Below are 22129 nucleotides of genomic sequence, written 5' to 3'. Positions count from 1 at the left end.
TTTTCTGGCAACCGAGGTCCAAAAATCATAGTCGGCGGGTGACGAAGGTCGAAAGGACCATAATCGGTAGGAGACGGAGGTCGAAAGGATCGTTGTCTGACGAAGGATGTCAGAAAGATAGTTGTCGGCGAGTGACAGAGGTTGGAAGGCTGTTGTCGGCAGGCAACGGAGGTTGGAAAGACCGTTGTCTGGAGACGGTTGTAGGAAGGACCATAGTCGATGAAGGAGGTCAAAAGGACCGTAATCGGTGGATGACAGAGGTTGGAAAGACCTTTATCGACAGGTGACAGAGGTCAAAAGGACTGTAGTCAGCGAACGACAGAGATGAGTAATGTGAAACTCTAGTAAAATAGGATAAACTCTTAAATATCGAGATGCCTTTTGGTGTAATATTTGAAATTTTATTAAGAAACTCCATAGTTAAGCTTGCTCATCCCAGAGTAATTTTGGGATGGGTGACCAACTGGGATGTTACACGAACATGACAAAACCGTGAGGCTCTTAGGCCAAAATGGGTAATATCATGATAGTTAAGAGTTTTGGTCGTTATAAGAAAGATCTTGAGGTCGGAAGGACCATTGTCGGATGGAAGTCCAACAAAAATTTGAAGTCGAGTGGAAGTTTGTTGTTAGGGGCAGAGCAGAAGTCCAACGTCAGTTGGTGGCCGAGCATAATTCCACCGATAGTTGTGAGCTTGGCAGGGGTCTGGCAAAAGCCCTACGACAGTCGGTAGCTATGAGAAAGTCTGACAACAGTCGGTAGCCGAGCAGAAGCCTTGCATCCTTCTGTGGCCGAGTGGAATGATATCAAAACTTGGCAATCTTGGACTCGTTGGATTCATCTCATCAAGCCCCTTAGTTCGATTGTAAGAATGTCATATTTAAAAATTGTTTGGTAATCCAAATTATGGTTTGAACCTTCCAAATGTGCTTCGGGTCTTTGATTTGAACCCATTTGGGCTCGGATTGAGTCGAATTTGGTGTCGTTGTGTTTGTATTTTTGAGACGTTCAGTTCGACGGTAAGTTTACTGAAATCGAAGTTAGATGATCCCAAATTTAATTTTTATAAGTTTCCAACTTGATTTTGCCTTAAGATTAATTCATGCCCGATCAAAATAATTTTTTAATGATATATCAATTATATTATCTGATTCAACTGATATTCTGCTTCTTGATCAATAACTATAAGATTTTAGAGCTCGATTATTTGGGAATTTTAGATTAAATGTTAAGCCTGAGCTTCGCAGTTGTACAATTGAGTCATTCATTGCCTATGAAGCTAAGGTTCTTATACACCAACAGAAAATGGTAAATTATACTCTATTAATGATGATAAATTACTCGCCGAAGAGCTATGGGGTTTAATTGGGCCAGCTGGGCCTACAATACTCCAAATGATGAGGCTTGGTCCACATTCGGCATAAATAATGGGCTCAATAAACATGAATGGATGATTCTATATTTGTATTTAGTTTAAGAGTGGTGTTTGTTAGTTTAGTTGATAAAAATTCTAAAAATTATTCTAAAATTTTAAAAATTAAATATCTCCTGCATTATATTTATGATTCAGTTCATTATATAAATTATAAATATATATCCAAAGGAAGTTATTTTTATAGTAGTTGAAATTTTTGCTTAGAAGATTATGTAATTAGAATGACCAATGTTTTACTTTAGGCTCTGTTTGAATTTTTTTTTTAATGATGTGTTATATGTCACTTAGTTGATAAAAATTCTAAAAATTATTCTAAAATTTTAAAAATCAAATATCTCCTGCATTATATTTATGATTCAGTTCATTATATAAATTATAAATATATATCCAAAGGAAGTTATTTTTATAGTAGTTGAAATTTTTGCTTAGAAGATTATGTAATTAGAATGACCAATGTTTTACTTTAGGCTCTTGTTTGAATTTTTTTTTAATGATGTGTTATATGTCACATAACTTTGATCTTCGTATGTTAGTATGTTAAATTTCCATTTAAAGTATTGTAGGAATTGTTTCTCTTTAATTAAAAAAAATTATTTGCTTATAAGAGCTAATTTAGTCTTGATAATGAATGGTACTACAAAATTTAAAGAATTATAATATAATTTTAATATGCTAGAAAATTTGTAGCAATATAGTGAGTATGTTCTATTAAACAAATGTGTCCAAAGACAAATAAGAAGGCCCAGACGAGACTTGAGATTTCTTCAAAAATAATTTAAAAAGGAAAAAAATCATATGCATGGATCAGTTGAAATAATCCTCCATATTGATGAATATTACATAATTATACTTCTCTCCATAATTGAAAATGATGAAAAAGTCATATGCATGGCTCAATTTTCTTACTTCTTTTTAAAGTAGTTTTTTGTATAAAAAATTTTTAAACTAGAAATTTTTGTACTTGGAAACTTCTTTAGAAATTAGTAAGAAAGCTTTCCCAAATGAAGTCTAAATTTTAGTTATGCTAAAATTAAGTTATTAGTGGTTTGCTTATATGTTTTGGAGAGAATTTTGAAGTGGCTGGAGGCTTAATAGCTAGTCATACTCAAGCAGATTGGGTCATCTCCAAGAACCTCTACTTTAGTGAGTAGGGTTTTTTTATTTTCCAACAATCTTCTTTCTTTCTATTTTATTTTTTGTATTCCATATTAGGAAAATTATAAATCCCACTCCAACCCTCTAAATCCGAATAAATTCACCAAGTTAGGGTTGGCCAGGTTTTATGAAATTGATGTAATAGTACTTTCTTGGAAGTATTCGACTAAAATAAACTACTCAAAACTCCACCAAAATCTCTAGCTAGATCTTTAGTAAATATCCTATATTTTAATAACCCTAAATTTATTTATGGTTGTTCTAATCAAATTTTGGAGATCAACCAAGCCAAAATTATATTTATTGTATGTTATTTCAATTTTGTAGCCAATTTCCAGCAAAAAACACACCCACAAAAAAATCAAACTCATAAAAAAATATAAAAACTTTTTAGATCCCATCTAGATAATATTCTCGAGGTATTCCAAGATAAATTTTAAAATTCCACCTTATCTATAGAAATCCACGACTAATTCCTCAAACTTCTACTTCTAAGCATAATTGACCCGCAATCCTTTTTTTAATCCTTACCAAATTCAAGAGAATTAAAGGAGACATGCTCACCTACAAATCAAATATAAGTTTGCTTGATTTTGGGTTTGGTATATGAATAAATATTATGAAGAAGGTTGAGTTTTTGCCCTAGGTAGGTTACAGGACTTGTGGCTTACTACCTAAACTCCTTAAGCTTTAACTCCACCTTCAAATTGACTCCTCCAAATTAATCTTAAATCTTTCTAATTATATTCAAAGAGCCACCCATCCACTTAAAAAATGTAATCTTTATACTTTGAACTTGGAAATATTCTTTTCATGATATTTTATTTTTAATAGACAATGCGTGTGGTAGGTTACGTATTTGATACAATTTTATTAACTAGTATAAGAATGTTAATTATTTGCCTCCATATATTGACCTATCCATCAACCCAAAACTTATCAATCCCTAACTGACTTGAGATCATCCAAATCAGCAATGGAGTAATCCACTAAATCATTTAAAATCTTACCTTGACTCCTATTACATAAGAATGCCTACCTTGAATAATTTAGGATTTTATCTTGACTTTAGTTTTGTTATTTTGTGCTAGTTTGCTTCTAATTGTGATTTAATAGTTTGTAAAAATTTAACAAATAAATTTTAAACTCATTTGCATGCATTCTACTTAAATCATCAAGTATTCATATTTTAAAAATTATGATTTTTTTTTTCAAGTCATAACATTGATCATTCAATCATGCCACCAAAGTCAACTAGTCAATATCAAATGAATAATAGCAATAAGAGCATATATGAGTTGGGTTTTCAAACTGATGAAAGTTTTACAAACTCTAGGAGATCATTTTGAACATAACCACTCAAGTTTAAAATTTGAGTGTTAGGGATTAATCATCTCATCGAGCACAAAATCACATTAAAACTTAAATCATGGGAGAAGAGTAATTGGAAAAAAACTAGAGAGCACATTCAACATAAAAGACAATATTTTAAGAATTTTTATAGGAATAGTCAACCCATGAATCATGAAGATCTTATTGAAACCCAAAAGAAGGTTAAGATATATGTCCCTATATGATGGAGTCCATGATTCCAATAGGTCCTTAGACTGGTTTACATAAATGGATGAATTCTTTGATTGGTGCCAAATGGATGGCTATCAAAGAGCCCTTTTGTTAAAACTAAACTCATATGCTATGCAAAATTCTATTGGATCGAAGTCTTGATTTAAGAAGAAAAGTTAGGAATATATCATTGTAGTTAAGTAGAAATGAAATAAATACTAAAGGCTAAGTACTTTCCTATAAACCACAACAAGAAGTTACATAATCAGTTGATGATCCTTAAGCAAGACTGTAATATCAAAATCTGCTCCAGGATCGTCCAGGACGATCTGGGATAGTCCTGGGACGATCTGTTGAGAATTTGCTTCAGAAATTGCCCAGATTTGTTCCAGGAATATTTGGAAGATTCAGTTCCGCAGCAAATTCCAAAGCCAGATCCTGGATAAAAGGTTTGGTCGGGTCTGGTCGTGACAAAGACAATATGCAAGTGGTAGAATATATTAACATGTTTGAGGATTTGATTATCAGGACAAACTATATAGATCAAGAGTGGTAATAAGACAATAGATTCATTGTTGGTCTTAGGAGTGAGATCACATATGAGGTGGAGTTATAGAACTCTCAAACACTTGAAGATATTTTTTATTATGCTTAACCCTAAAGAAGCATAAGAAAGTAACTTCTTATTCTAGAGCTATGGGTCCAAACACATATTTTAAATCATCTTCATATTCAAACAAGAAGTCTACCATTAGGCATACACCCTTTTTTTTTAATGCCCAGCCCAGTAGAATTACACCTATGTTATACTCTAAGACTATGAACATATTATATTTCAAATTTCATAAGGAAGGTCATATGCAACTTCAATGCAAGGCTAAGATCATGTTCTTAGATGAGGCTAAAGAAGAAGTAGAGGAAGAAATAGTGGATGATGAGGCAAAGGAAATTAATGATAATACTCTACCTAATGAGAAAGTTGAGGTGTGGTGAGAGGTTTATTAGTTGCTAAAGATGAAAAAGAGTGGAGAAGGAGAAACATTTTCATAATGCATGTCATGTGTGAGAAAAATATTTACAAAATAGTTATAAATGATGCCAGTGTAATGAATTTCTTATCCACCCATGCCATTACTAGAGGAAAACTTATGATTGAGTCACACCTAATGTATTTTCATGTGAGTTGGGTGAACTATTCATCTCTACATATCATAACTAAGTATTTATTACCTATCAAAATAGGAAGCTTTGTTGATCCTATATGTTGTAGTGTCCCCTATAGAGATCACTTATATCTTATTAGGAAGACCTGGACTTTATTACTGTTGACCTCATTTTTGTATGAGGTCACTTGGACCAATCTTGACCCTAAATCAATTCAATTCCCAAATCAATTCAAACTCTAGGATCTTCATAGAATACTGACCTTAGGATCTATCCTAAGATCCTTCTAGACTTTAGACCTTAAGACCTTTCTAGAAGTCAGACTTTAGGATTTACCTAGATCATAAATCAATTCAGACATTTAATCAATCAAATCCAAAACCCAATCCAAATCCAGAATTTGAAACCAAAATCACATGCTAAAAGACATAATCCTAAAGGCCTTTTTCAGCAAATTTTCAAACATTTCAAAACCTAATCAAATGACCTCCGATTCAGAGTCTGTCAGTTGCATACTGATGGGATATGTCTCTGGAGGCAACCCACCAAATTTGAGCCCATTCTGAGGTTTCTAACCCCAGTTTATACTCCTACAAATGATTCATCAGACAAAAGTCCAGCAAATAATTCGCATAAGATTTCCCCCACCTCTCCCCAAAAGCTTAATTATATATGACAACTTAGGCTTATTTAGAAGAAGTATGCTAAACTTCAACTCATACTAGTTTATCCCCTATTGATAGAGAGAACATGTATGATTTAGCATTATTGATTCCTACTCCTGCACCTATACCCATATACATTATAGTAACAAAGATAGGGTTTGACACTATGCTTAGGGGATTTTCTGAATATATATTCTATTATTTGCTTCAAGAGAGGAAAGTTGTATCAAAATCATCTGAATATCTTATACCTATTGTAGCAGCTACCCTCTTATCTGAATTTTAGGATTTATATATCCAAGAGATACTTCATGGTTTATCACCCCAGAGGGATATATAATATGTTTTATATTTCATTTTTGGTTCATCATTCCTAATATGCCTTATTATAGGATGAATTCTGTTGAGAATGCTAAGCTTAAAAAACAAGTAGATGAACTGCTTAAGAAATGTTTTATCCAAGAGACCTACAATCCTTATGTAGATCTAACCCTACTAACACCTAAAAAGGATGACACTTGACAATAGTGTATATATAGTAGAGCTATTAATATGATTATAATTAAGTATAGGTTTTCAATCCTCAAACTAGATGATATGTTGGATCTTATTGGAAAGGCAACCTATTTCTCAAAAATATATCTAATAAGTGGATATCATTATAATAGAATTAGAGTGAGAGATTAATGGAAGACTAATTTCAAAACATCCATTCTGGTCTATTTGAATGGTTAGCCATACCTTTTAGATTATCCAAAGCTCATAGCACATTCATGAGACTGGTAAACGTAACTCTAAATCTATTCATAGGAAAACTTCTTGTGGTCTAATTTGATTACTTTTAGATCTGTAGTTCTAATGAGAAAAATCATCTAGGCCACTTGAGATTAATCTTACTGAAGTTAAGAGAAGACAAAATTTATAGCAATTCAAAGAAATGCTCCTTTTGTTTGCCCTAAGTAACTTTTCTCGAATTCATAGTGACTACATATGGCTTTAAAGTTGACATGCCAATATTTAAGTTGTCCTAGATTGGCCTCTACCAAAAACTTTCATTTATGTCGTAAGATCTCATGGCTTAGCTACCTTTTATCAAGAATTTATTAGAAACTTTAATATCATTATAGCTCTTATCGCTGACATCCTAAAACAGATAAGTTTATCTAGAGTACATCTAATAAAACGTCTTAGAGCAAATCAAAATTCTTATGTCATCATCAATAATTTTAAAATTTTTAGATTTAACTAAGATATTTAAGGTCACTTCTGATGCCTCAAATGTAAGTATAGGTAGTGTTTGTATTAAATAAAATCACCTAATATGCTTTTATAGTAAAAAGATAAAAGATGTTAAATAAACTCAATCTATGATAAAAATTTTTATGCAACTATTCAGACTCTAAGACATTAGAGATATTACCTTCTTCATTGAAAATTTATTTTCAACAGTGATCATCACTCTCTGAATTTTATTAATACTCAAAGAATGATCATTTATAAACATGCGAAGTAGATAGAATACTTTCAAGTTATCATATTTTTTCGTAAGTACAAATCTAAAATTGAAAACCAACCCATATCTAAGATAGAATACTTTCAAGTTTAGAATTTTAAATTCCCAAATTTTGAAAACTCAATAATGATTATTAAGTATGAAGACCCCTTATCTAGAGCATAATAAGAATGAAGACCCATTTATCAACTTAATTGGTGGCCATCATGGATGTTTATTTATATATGGGAAGAAAATTATGCATCCCTAGGACTTCATTGAGGACTGTTCTTATTATGGAACTATATTTATAAGTTATTGTTGGATTATTTGGTAAGATGAAAACTATACACCTCATTGAATCTAGATTTTATTAGGTTTCTCTAAAGCTAGATGTTGGCAGAATTATAACTCAATGTTTTACCTACAAAAAAGACAAGACTAAAAAGTATAAAAGCAAGGAGATAGTATGTCTTATTTATTCCTTTTAGGCCTTAGGAAGACATTTTTAAGGATATTATTTTATGTTTACTTGGGACTCCCCAAGCTCGCCTATTATTTTCAAAGCACAAAATCTAGTGATGTTTCATAAGTAATAAGGTTATTTTAGGTTATTATTAGACTCTTTAAACTTCTTTCTATAACTATTTATAATAGAGATGTCAAATTTATGTCTTATTTCTAAAAATATTATCTAAGTTAATAGGTACAACACTATATTTTTTGTTCATTTCACCCTCAAATTGATGACCGGATTGAGATAGTCAATCGATCTTTAGGGAACCTTCTTGGAAGTTTGATTGCTACGAGCTTAGGAAATTAGGATTGTCACTTACCTATAATTGAGTTTGCCTTAATAGTTTCATTTCAAGGTCCACTAATAAAATTTCATTTGAAACAGTTTATGGATGCAACCTTAGGAGGCCAGTTGATCAAACTAGCATCCAAATTATGCATTTTCAAATCAACATTTACATTTGCATATTATTTTCAAAGTTCTCATGATATTGTAAAGAAGCAATTAGAAAGTATAAATATAAACTATCATGAATCTAAAAAAAAAAAGATAAAGTGTTCAATATTGGGGATATTGTGCTAATTTAAATCCATCCCGAGAGGTATCCTTTCACATTATTCTAAAAGTTAATGTGGGCCTTTTGAGATTTTTAGGAAAATCTATACTAATGCATATATTATTGATTTACCTTAAGACATTTATTAGCCTAATTTTTAATTTGGAAGATCTTATACATTAAAAAGTTAGTTAACCTCCAAATGCACAATAAGCTTCCTTTATAGAAATTCGAAGCCATTCTTTGCATGAGCCAAATTGAAACTAATTTTTTGAGGTGGACCACTTCATCAACTACGAGGACCATCATAGCAATCATAGGTTCTTAGTGAGGTGGCAAGGACAACCACCTACTGAGGACACTTAGCTAACCAAAAAAGATTTGGAGAAGCTAGCACCAGATTTAGTTGTTGACTTCTTAGACTTAAACTCTTCATAAAAGAGTTCTTTGGGGTCCAAGAGAAATGGTTTAACACATGAAAGAAGGCCTATCATTAGGGAAAGGGTAAAAGTATATGAGGATCAATCCATAATGAGCAAAAGCAAGAGCTCGTGAAGAAGTGGATTAGATATATAGTTTATTATTTTTATGTATTTTTACTTTTGTGGATTGTACGTATGTTTGTGATACTTAGTATTGTGTGGACTCTATGTATTAAATGACCACATTTTTTGTTAAGGGGACATGGTTCGTGGAGTGAAGTGGCTAAGAAGTAATGTGGACGGCCAAACAAGTGGCTCGAGAGTGATGTGGCCAGCCAAGCAAGAAGGGGGGAGTATTTTGGGTGGTTTTTTGTAGGCCCAAGTAAGTGGCCTACCCCTCCCTCATCTCCATATCCCTCTTGGTTTTAAACTGAAAGGAAGGAATGTCGATCTCTTCATTTATTCTTAGTCGTATAAATCTTCATTGAACTAAAATGAAGTAATTATTAATTTATTTGCACATTTTGGATAGAGAGACTTGATGGTTGGCTATACATAAGGAGATTGGGTAATCTCCTTCAACATTTATATTAGTGAGTAGAATTTTTATTTCCTTGCACTTATCTTTAATGCAATCTTCTTTAATTATGCTCTAGTTTTAGTATCCCCATCTTTAAAAAATCATAAATTTGACCCCAACCCTCTAGTTAATTTTTAATACAAAAAAAAAATAAGACCATTAAAATTATAATTAATTAGAAATTAATAACTATTTGATTTTTAAGAAATCTTATGGGTAAATTATCATTCATAGAGATCAGGCATTTTATTTTATTTTTTAAATGGGCTAAAAAAACAAAATGCACTCAGTATAAATAAAATCGTGTTCCTCAGTCTAAGTGATTGTTCTTAGTTTGCTCGAATCTCATTCCTGAATTAAAATAAAATTGTTTGATAAATTTATGTATTTCTTTGATAAATTATTATCGATGATTTTAAGATTATGAATTTATGATATGATGAATGTATTTTTCATCATAATTTATTTATTTATGACATATTCCTCACAAAATTTTTAGTGCAAATTTCGTCGAAGAAATTTTGTTAAGATCGACTGGTACCATTATAAAAGAAAATGAAAAACCAGATTGGTTAGAGCGTCAAGTGGGCCGGTTAAAGAGTTTTTGAAAGGGTTCGTGGGCTTAGTTAGGGCTGGCCTTTTGCTATTGTTACGATAGACATTAAGTCCAGCCTAGCCCACTCGCGTGAGGCTTGAAAGTCATTTCAAATTAAATTTGGATTTATGAGAACTTAACTTAACAGAATTATAGAATAAATTGCATTTAGATAAGAGGCTTTTGGGAGCGAATGAATGATTACGTGGATAGGAATAGTTGATCGAATAGGATGGATACGTCGGTATTTTAATTAATTAATGCTGAAGCTCAACACATCCACTTAAAAAAGTTATTTTGTCAAATTGGCTGCCTTTCACATGTTCCTTATTGCTCACATATCTTTATGAATTAATTTATTAATTAATGATCAAGTTGTGCGCTTTAATTAATAACTGATGGATGCAACCCAAACTTAACCCGTGACTTGTAATCAACTCTTCTCTTGAGCTCTAACAAATATGATGCTTGGATACTTGATTCTCATTATCAATTGGCCTCAACCCTTAATATCATTTTATCTAATAGTGTTTAAAATAGGTTTTATGTTCATAAAATATTTGATATAGACATTTTTTGGAACGGCTTTTTTACTGTTTCTTAAAGCAATTTTTTAGTACAAAAATTAAATTTTTGTACTAAAAAGCTACTTTTAGAAGCAATAAGAACGATGTTCCAAACAAAATCTTAGATTTTATTTGGGATAACTTTATTACTGTTTTCTAAAATAGCTTTTTAGTATAAATTTAAAATTTCATATTTTTTTGTTAATAAAAAATTATTTTAGAAAACAGAAATAAAAAAGTCTTAATCAATAAGAAATTAAATATGAATAAAAAAATCTCATTTATTTGACACTAACCGTGAAAAAAAGCTCGCATAAAAAGCCATAAATTCTATTAAAAAAAAAAATTGAAGCCGACATATACCTTTTGGGCCTCAAAATCACAACAACTGGCCCAATTAGGCCCGCCCAGTTAACTCTGAATATGCAGCAATGGGCGGGTCCAATTAAGCTCCGACCCGACCCATTAACTTGCAGCTTGCCTCATTGCGTTACACGTGTCCCGGCACAACTGTGCTGGAAAGAACACAAAGTCAGGGGTTAGGTATGTTTTAATCTTTTAATTTATTGATGATTAGTATACCTTTTAATTTGGTAATTTATTGTCCATACGTATATAATTTTTAGTGTCAAACTGATACTTTAATAGTTTTCATGGGAACTCGGGAAGGGAATCGGCCCTGCATTTCTGAAGAACTACGTTCAAATTAATTATTCTAATGCGAAAGGTATAATTCGATATTTTGAAATTAATTAAATAACCCAATTGACTTTCTCTAATGCATAAATACACCATTGTCTCTTTTCTTTCCACCGATTAAGGCTTTGTTACGAATATTTTTTTTGTTATTTTAAAAAATTGTTATAGAAAGTTATTTTCTAGTTTTTTTTTAATAACAAAAAATATACTAACAAAACATTAATTTTGATTACGATCTGAAAAATAAATAATAAGTGTTGCGTCCTGGAATATTCTCGGCGGTAGAGAATATAATTTTTAATGTCTTGACGTTGTAGGAAGATCCAGCATGCATACAGATATAAGAGAGAGATCAACATTCATAAGAGACATCAAAAATTTTTACGTGGAAAACTCTGAAAATGAGAAAAACTAAGGGGTCTGGCCCAATTTGAATGAATACACTAGTATTTGCAGTTGATTATAAATGAGGCTCTTCATTGGAGGGAAGTCTTGGCTTGTGTAACAAATATACATCATATAAAGTGTGTTACATGGTGGAAATAACAATAATTATTGTTGACGTGTTCGTTTTGGTCGGAAGAATCATAGTCGATAGGCAACAGAGGTAAAAAAGATCATCGTCTAGCGACGAAGGTCGAAAGGATAATAGTCAACGAGCGACAGAGGTCAAAAGTACTGTTGTCTAGAGACTGAGGTCAGAAGTACCATAGTCGGCGGACGACAGAGATTGGAAGGATAGTAAGAGGGCGATGGAGGTTGAAACAACCGTAGTCGGCATGCAACATAGGTCATAAAGACCATTGTCTGGCAACGGAGATCGGAATGACAGTAGTCGAAGGTCATAAAGACTGTTGTTTGACGACAGAGGTCGGAAGGATTGTAGTTGCCAAGCAATGGTGGTCGGAAGGATCGTAGTTGGCAGGCGACGGTGATCAGAAATACTATTGTCTGGTGGAGGAGGTCGGAAGATCCGTTGACGGGCGGAAGTCTAGTGATAGATAGAAATCCGACAACGGGCGAAAATCCGACGATGAGCAAAAATTTGACAATGGGCGGAAAATCCGACGTCAGGTAGAAGTCCGACGAAAGACTGTCTACTAACAGAAGTTCGATGTCGGGTAGAAGTCTGACGAAAGTCTAGTTACGGGCAGAGGTCCTGCGTCGAGTAGAAATCCGACGATAGGAGAAAGTCTGATGATGGTCGAGGAGTCCGGTAGCAAGAGAGCTCTCTTCGTTTTCTTCCTTTTCTTCTTGCATCATTCTATTCTCCTCTTGCTTGGCTCTTTCTCCCCCCCCCCCCTTATGAGAAATAAGATGTCTATTAATTATACTTTTCTGAGAGTGGCATGGACAGTAAATAGTAGGAAGAACAAAGGTAATTGTGAAGCAGTTTCAATGGACAACTTATGTTGAATCCCTTGATCATGAACCATTTATTAGACATTTGAATGTCTTAATGATATCATAATTTCATGTTCTTGGGCTCGTTATATTCGTCTCGTCGAGCCGTTCGATTTGAATATAAGCATGTTATGTTTGGAAATCGTTTGGTAATCCATATTATAGTTGGAACCCTCCAAATGTGCTTCGGGTATTTGATTTGGACTCCTTTTTGGGTTGAATTTGGTGTCTGTTGAGTTCGTATTTTCTAGACCTTCAATTCAACTGTAAGTTTTTTTGAAATCGGTGTTCAAATGGTCCCGGACTTAATTTTGTAAGTTTCCAACTTGATTTTGCCTCGAGATTTGTGCACGATCAATATAATTTTTTAATGATATATAAATAAGAAAATCATCTCAAATAAATCCAAAATTATAATGCCTCTTTAATTTTCGTAATTAAAATGAATAAAAAAATATTAAATTATTTTAATATGTTTTGCATATTTCGAAAATTTTAAATTTAATATTATATGTAATTTCAGCATTAATTTAAAAACATGAAAGTCTGTCATAACATAAAACTCATACATATTTTTTTATCCAATTGGCCTTTTGTCGGCAATCAAGTAATTAAAATAATTATAAGGGTGGTCCATTAATGAGAATACATACACTTATGATGGTTCCATTGCTTAGAAATAAGAGATATTATTAACTAATCCATGAGGTAGACAAATTTTGAATATACAATTGCGACCAATTGAGCGGTGGTGATTTCAGCGTGGAATGATCGAGTCCATTAATGTTTCTTCGTAATTCCAAGGCTTTTAACTGTCAATTATAATTACTTATAATTAGATATTCTTGACCTGCAATATGTGTGCTAGGGGTGCAAATGATTCAACCGACTCGTGAGTCTATTTGAGCTCAACTTATTAACGAGCTCATGAGTCGAGCTTATCAAGTTTTAAGTTTGAGCTTGTGCAAATTTTCGAGCCGTTGGATTATCGAGCTTGGTTGATGCTCGTCACGATTGCTCCTCGAGTGGCTCGTCTGTGCATGCAAAGGCAGAAGCGTGGGCAAAGGCAAACCACGGAAGTGCAGGCGAAGACGAACCACATCACACTCATGAACTGCTCGCGAGCTCGTTTTCAATGGCAGAAGTCGAGCTCGAGCTCAAGCTTTCCTTTTGAGCTTGATTCGAACTCGGGATTTGGCTCGCGAGTCGAGCTCGAGCTAGGCCTGATTCGAGCTCAACTCAACTCATTTGCACCCCTAATGTGCACGCATGAGTTTATGAAAATTAAATTAATGGATTCTTATCGTGTTTAATTCTAGACTACAAGCATTCACATGGCCGTCGAATCATTTCTTAGAGTTTTATTAAAAAAAAAAATAGATTAGAATATTTTGATACAAATTAATAAGAATGGTGATAAAAACTGTTAGATTTATGTGATATTAATTATCAATGTTGATATATCGTCCCGAAATTATCTTGATCGAGTATGAATCTCAAGTTCCTTGAACAAACTGTCCAAAGAGAATTCTCCTTTCGAATGACCCGAATATGACATGCAAGATAACTTCGAGATGGTACATGCATAAAGAGTCATGGGTGTACATATATGATGCTATTTAAAAAGTATACAAATAATTTGAAAGTTGGTCACATAAAATGTATTCATTATTTTTCATAACCAATGATATAATTTATCCAACATTATTTAGAATATTTTATGAAGAATTAAAATATATTTTAATTGATCAATGCAGCTATTTGTTCATTTTTTTTAGCAATGTCTAATGTTCAACTTAAAAATTTTAATCTGTGTATCTATATCACTAAACCATTAATTATTTTCATCGTCCTTATATCCCCAGCAACGCAAATAACTTTTATGAAATAAAGAACACAATTGAAGATACTTCGGTTGGATCTCGTCCTTCAAATGCTCGAGTTTTAGTTGAATTAGATATTACTAAAACTTACCCTAAGCAAGTGTGGCTGGGCTCGGATTCGTTAGGGTATGTTCAAGAGGTGGTTCTAGATGAGTTTCCTCAATTTTGTGGTGTTTGTAAAAGTTTAGGTCATCTTTCTGGTAAGTGTAAATCGGTGGTTTTTACCGGTTTTCCTACTGCTGATGTTCATGCAGAAAACTCTGCTCCTTTAGGTGGTGTGAATGGTGATAAGAGGATTAAGGAAAATGTGGTTAATATTAATAAAGAAGATGCTGGTGTGAATGGCGATAAGAGTGTTAAGGAAACTGTGGTTAATGTTACTGAAGAAGATTCTGAGGCTGTGGAGGTGATTTTGCCTTCGATTGAACATGTGGGGTGTTCTCCCGTTGTTGATATTTCTACTGGTATTTTGGTTGATCCAGTGGGTGTGCAAAATTGTAACGGGGTTACTATTGCTGCGGATGCTTTTGTATTATCACCTAATGCAATACCTTTTGTTCCTGAGGTGCTGGATAATTGATCTATGCAGCTATTTGTTCATTTTTTTAGCAATGTCTAATGTTCAACTTAAAATTTTATTCTGTGTATCTATATCACTAAACCATTAATTATTTTCATCGTCCTTATATCTCCAGCAACGCAAATAACTTTTATGAAATAAAGAACACAATTGAAGATAGAAATTAAGAAGCCGGAAAACAGCGTAATAGAAGAAGATTGCGATGTTTTATTCTCAATAAATTATTAGGTTCGAACATCGGACATATAGAATTATCCGGATTTTTCTCTGTCTACAATAAAAACGCAGTCAAAGATAGTTATTGTAGCAGTTGTGTTTCGACTGCACTTTAATGCGCTTTTATTATAGACATAGAAAAATCTGAATGATTTTCTCTGCGTGATATCTGCACTTAATAATTTGCCTTTATGCTCACAGAACAAAATGAAGAGTTACATTTTTGTGCATCGATCTAGCTAGTACCAGAGTTGTACAGTACTCACATGTTTTACTTGATGAGATGAGATTATAATAACAATGTCGACATTTGCAATGTGGTCATATATAATTCCTGCGAATTTTTAATGCTGCATCAATTTAATTATATATATATGACAAAATTAAATTTAAGAGAATTATTATTAATTATTCAGCCATATATATAATAAAACGACATGCATAAAAACAGCCAATAAATTAATTATATTTGAGATTAGCTGAATAATTAATAGACAACTTCCCAAACGACCGCGAGCGATCGAGCGACAATATGCCTTGCTAGAAATGCATATATATACTGCATGTTGTTGTGGTGGTCTTGCTTAATTAGTTAATAATTAGTAGCTAGCTAGGTAATTAGTACGGTAGCTGATATCTTTCGTTTTCTAAGTTTAGGGTTATAATATGTAATTAATTAATTACAAGTTGCAGCCTTCCATCTTACCAGCCGGGCGATCTTCGGGCTTTCTTTTTGTGCCCTAATTAATACAGATTTATCTGTTACACGGTCACATGCATTTACGTATGTATGAATGGATTATGGAAGCCCATGCAATATTAAAATTAATTAATTAATCATGTACATCAACTTTAGGCCGGGTTTCTTCCGTCCTTGATCTGATTAATTGGGTCCTATTTCTTGCTGTTCCAAGGTATGTTATCTTCAATTAATATTTACTTTCTAACTTGCTTAATTATTGATAAAAAAAAAAATCTTCAATTAATATTTGTTTAATTAGGTAACGTGTATTTGCCGCTTACAGGTCGCATGGAGATGATGGGTGATCTCGCATGGAGCTAGCTGCAACTGCAATGTCAGTATATGAATTGAATCTCACCGACCAATGGATCAGACAACTTTCATGCTTTTTCAAAATAAATGAAATGTATATATCAACCTCAATTAATTTTGTGCATGAAACAAAGCAGGGCAAGTGCACTTTATCAATCACTTTGTATAAATTAATGTCATCAATCAATCATAATTCCCCTTCATTCATGCTCAAATACATATTGATTAATTACATTTAGATTGTCTCTTTCAGTTGAGCATCAAGTTGATCCATTATTGCCCTTGCATGCATGCATTTGATTCTGATGGAAAGTTCTATGCTGAGTATATAAAATAATCCAACTTGCTCCATCCATCGACATGCATCAGATTAGCATTATCTACCGCCTTACAGATGTTGCAATCGCCTCATAAATTTGCAATAAATGTTTGATACATAATCACAAATCAACTTCATCACACACAACTCTCTAAATTTCATCGGCATGCTTGTAGTCAAATTGAGCATCTCGATAAGGCGAATCTAACGAGCTCAAGGTCACTTAATTCTGATAACATTAACGCAATTAAATGCTGAATAGTTGCTTTATAACTAAGGGAATCAATACAAGTTGTTTGATTGAGTGTTTCAAATGTTCTTCATATTATTTAAGTGTCTCAAACAACAGCAATCAAGCGACAATGATGGCTGGCATTGATTATCAACATCAAACTTCATATATAAAACATTGGATTCTTAAAATCTGAAAGCTTCTTAAATCATGTTTGAACCATGTTTGAATAATGCATGAATAGTGTTCAAATAATACTCAAAATTTTCTCAAATATGATTCCAACCTTGTTTGAACCAATATTGGTTGTGACTCGCTATAGATAATTACCCCACAAAATTATGTTAGTACATGACTTAATAATGTTGGTACATGACTTAAATAGGAATCAAATAATATTTGAAATTTTTTCTAATATGGCTCTGACTTTGTTTGAGCTAAAGCTAGTCGTGGAAAACTTTTAACTAAATACTTGTTAGTGAAAAGTGGAAGTATAACAAGCTTTCTAGCATGTTTGGTTAATAAAATAAATGAAAGATGTATTTCTCCAATTTTAAATATTAGGATGCATATAAGTAAATATTCCAATAAAGTTGTTATTGTATTCCTATGAGATATTCTTTTCATTACTTGAAGAGCATTCGAAAAGATTTTTAAAATAGCGGATGCTAATTTTTATATAACGGATCAGAAGTATCGTATCAAAGTAAAACTAAAATGATAGAAGAAACTATCAAGAAATCACACCTGCCTAGAAATATTCAATCTTTGTCACTTTATTGTTCAAGTCAGCTAGCCGAAAATGGAAAGTGCATTTGCTTGATAGACCAATGTAAAGCCCTATATGACAAAATCTACTCTTAAAAAAAATATATAAATGGAAAAGAAATTTTAACGCAATTGATATTTCAGATTAATTAATTAGTTGACAAAATTGATATATCTTTATACTTAGTTAAAGATAAATCCTAATTTTCAACCAGCACTCATTCGTCATTAGCCATTTGATAATTTGCAACCGGTGGTGGACTTGCTCGGTCCGGCTGCTGTATTCCCGCTGCATGTCGTCTTGAATGCACGCGTCTTTGCGAGTAGACAGAGAAAGAGAGGGAGAGAGAGACGAAGCTGACTTTTGGGTCCTCCTCACTCTTCCGAGTAAATGCACCTTTGCTGTCCTTTTTGACTTATCCTTTCTCTGTCTGTCTCTAAGTCATGGCTTTTTTTTTTTTTTTCCGGTGGTGGTCAGCGCGTCTCCTGGTCTATAAATAGGAGCAGAAGCCAAAAAGCAGAGGTGTCTTATAACTATTGTTTTTACCCTTTACACTCATGAGCTGTAAGGGTATCTATGCACATCAGAATTAGAGAAGACACGCACAAGGAATTCCCTTTCTTGCTTTCTAGCAAGGAAAAATTATTCTCTTCAAAGCCTCCTTTTCCCCCCTCCCCTTTTAACACCTCCCTTGTTAATTAGAAGGCGCGAGAAGAACCTTCAGCAAGATATTAATTGATCCCAGATCAATGGGGAGGCCACCGTGCTGTGACAAATTTGGAGTGAAGAAAGGGCCATGGACTCCTGAAGAAGACATCATACTCGTCTCCTACATCCAAGAGCATGGCCCTGGCAACTGGAAAGCTATTCCCACTAATTCTGGTCAGTACGCACTGTAAACTATTATCTCTCTTAATTAGCAGCATTTAATTCATTCATCCGTTGGTTACTAGCCTGCAATCAATTTTCCTTGATGATGACTTATTTCGTTGTTCCTTGCAATTTTCTTAGTTGAAATATCTTCAATTCTCCAACTAATGAGATAATATTGTATATACAGGATTGTCAAGATGCAGCAAGAGCTGCAGGCTCAGATGGACCAACTACCTCAGGCCAGGGATTAAGCGTGGCAGCTTCACTGATCAGGAGGAGAATCTCATAATCCATCTCCAAGCTCTCTTGGGGAATAGGTGATCATTTAATCCATTATACACTTTTTACCCTTTTAATTGAAACCAAATCCTTATAATTAACTTTCATTAGTAATTATGATGATGAAATAGGTGGGCGGCCATAGCTTCGTATCTCCCAGAGAGAACAGACAATGACATAAAAAACTATTGGAACACTCATATGAAGAAGAAGCTGAGGAGGATGGAAAATGAAGCTGTTGAGGAGGGTACTGGCTTCTCAAATTACCAACCAATTGCCAAAGGGCAGTGGGAGAGGAGGCTTCAGACAGACATAAACATGGCCAAACAAGCTCTTCAGGAGGCTCTGTCCATGGAAAAGCCCAGATTCCTTTATGAATCAAAGCCCTCATGCAGCAGCCACAGCTCCAGCACTCCTCCTTCCTCCACAACATATGCGTCGAGCACCGAGAACATATCCAGGTTGCTCGAGAACTGGACGAGGAAAACGCCCAAGAACTCATCAAAATCGACTCAGCATTCTGTCAACAATTTGGTAAATGTCGGCACTGATTCCACCACATCTAGCGACGGCACAATAACAAGCGTCCCTAATAACAACATGGTTTCTCCCGAGACTGGTCTCTTCCAGGTTGACAGCAAGCCCAGCTTGGAGGAAAGATTTCCTTTATCTCTGATTGAGACATGGCTCTTTGATGAGAATTATGGGGGAGCAAATACTGTTCTTGATTTGTCTCTTGATGATGCTTCTCATGAGCTCTTTTAGTTAAACGCACCTGCAACTTTAATTAGTTATCAGTATTAATTTGTTGATCAGTTTATAGAAATATATAGATCTATATAGGTAGGTCATGTATAATTTGATGAAACAGAGATGATCGATGACCTTAGCTCACTCATGGGAGTGGTGGATTAGGATGTTTACAATTTCAGAATGATTGGGATGGAACATTCCATTAAAAATATTATGATTTAAGAAAAAAAAATGGAATCCATCACAGCCATCCAGAGTGCATCGCAGGATGAAGATTGATAGTTGCACGTATATATGCTAAGAAAAGAGACAATGGACCTCATAGGCTTTGCTGTTGAGCTTTATTACTTACTGACAGTATAGAGCTGTTTTAGGTATTGCTGATTGATTCTAATGTATATGTCCATCTTTGATGGATTGTTTCTATTTTTTTGACTGGTAGCTATCATTTACCCATTTATATTGGATTGTGTAGCTCTGTAATCTTGAAAAAAACCTAAGAAGGAAGCAATGATGGAAATATAGGATATAGGTAGATATACCACATGAAAATCCTGAGATTCATTTTCCCCCTAAAAAAAAAAAAAAAATCCTGAGATTCCATTCTTTATTTATGTAATAATTGCTTGCTCAATCCTTTAAAATTGCATTTACGAAATTGTAAAAACTTCATTTTCCAAGGCTTTTTTTGGCTCGATTGTAGTGGAGTAACCAGAGCTTAAAAACTGTTGTGACGAAAGTGGATGATGAGTCATTTATATGTGTGTTCTTTGAAACTCAAATATAGACAAAGCTGCCAGTTGTTGATGTTTTAAATAAAATTTAAAATGCTTATGTATTTCAAAAGTTCATCATTATATTATTCAATTATACAAAACAAATTCTCATCAACTAAACATTCCTAAATAAAATTTAACAATATAAATTATGGCATAAGTAAAATATAAATTTTCACTTGAGTTTGAAGCATAATAATAAGATATGGGCTGAGCATGAGAAGAAATAAAAGAAAAAAATAATGGCTTGATATAGTTTATTAACCAAAAAAAACAAGGATGTCTGAAAAAAATAGCACTTATGAAAATAAATTATTATTTGTAGGATCTGCTTTTTGAGAGAAAGGAGTTATTCCTTGAGCAGCTTCTTTCACGAAGGGGAGAGAGAGGGAAGGGAAGAGATGGATTTCAATTATTTTACTTTTTGGCTTTAATTCATTATTACAAGCTTATGCATCTGCCGCCTCAACTATGTTGGCATCGTCCTAAGGCCTAACTCCCTTTTGCTTTAGCAAATCCGAGCAATTTCTTTTGAAGTGCCTGACCTTATGGTAGTAGAAGCACCTCTTGCTAGACTCATGACTTCTCCTTGCTACCAGAATGCTACCAACACTTTCATCTTTGTCCTCATTTCTATGCTACAATTGTTTGAATACCAAGACACGCTTCACCTCAGTCATGGTCAATATTTGCTTACCATATTGTAATGTGTCCACTATATTTTCTTATGACTTCGGTAAATTACTTCGGAAGCTAATTCCTTGAACTTCTTCCTTAATCCTTATATCTACATTCTTAAGATCAAGAATGAGTTTGTTAAATTCAACAATGTGTTTCTTTAAGTCTTTACCTTCTTCTATATGGAACGTGTATATAACTTAATTTCTTTAGGTATAATCGGTTGGCCAACAATCTTTTCAAGTATAGTGACTCCAGTTTCTCCCAAACTTTTATGGCAGAACCTTCTTCATCTACATCCCTCAAAACTTCATCGTTGAGCAAGATTGCCCTTGTCCTATCAGTTACAGCAGAAAGATCTTCCCTGAAAATTGCTTCGAAAGTTCCTTGATGAATTAGGAGAGCCTTCATTTGATTCTCCATAGTTCGAAGTCGTTATCTTTGGTAAACATGACGATTTCTAATTTTTGCATCGACATGTTCAAGAATTGCATATATCCTAGAATTTCGTCTGTTGCTCTCCATGCTACTACCAAGAGCAGTTTGATTCCCCCTGATCAAAGATTTACATCGATCTTTAACGTGGGAACAAAATCCTGAATTTACCTTCTATTATGATCTACATCTTACATAACTTCTCAAGTTTAGAACACCCTCACGACTCCCCCTGTCATGCCTCCTCCGATGCAGCCAACCCAGCGCTGCCACTTCTTAAACCCCGGAACCAGCCCTCTCAAGCACCCCATGGCACCCCTGTAGACATGCGTGACTTGTCCCGCACTTTGCCCATCTACTCTGTCAGCTCTGACCCCGACCGCAACCCACGATCTGCTCGTGTATGCCTCTACCTGCACAAACCTTCACATGTTCGTACCTCCACCCTCGTGCACCGTGACCCCGCACA

The 22129-nt window shown here is 33.8% G+C and overlaps 1 protein-coding gene across 1 annotated transcript; it reads left to right on the top strand.

The window, feature by feature from the left end:
* Positions 1-18379: 18379 nt before the first annotated feature.
* On the top strand, positions 18380-20468 carry LOC110112113 (myb-related protein 306-like). The gene is made up of 3 exons (XM_020844211.2): positions 18380-18748; positions 18927-19056; positions 19150-20468. The coding sequence occupies exons 1-3, from the start codon at positions 18616-18618 to the stop codon at positions 19781-19783; spliced, it is 897 nt and encodes a 298-aa protein (XP_020699870.1). The 5' UTR covers positions 18380-18615; the 3' UTR covers positions 19784-20468.
* Positions 20469-22129: the final 1661 nt, after the last annotated feature.

Source organism: Dendrobium catenatum, unplaced genomic scaffold, assembly GCF_001605985.2.
Source record: "Dendrobium catenatum unplaced genomic scaffold, ASM160598v2 fragScaff_scaffold_1687, whole genome shotgun sequence".
NCBI classification, from domain to species: domain Eukaryota; kingdom Viridiplantae; phylum Streptophyta; class Magnoliopsida; order Asparagales; family Orchidaceae; genus Dendrobium; species Dendrobium catenatum.
The sequence above is the reverse complement of the archived record's forward strand: the minus strand, read 5'-3'. Positions and strand labels throughout refer to the sequence as shown.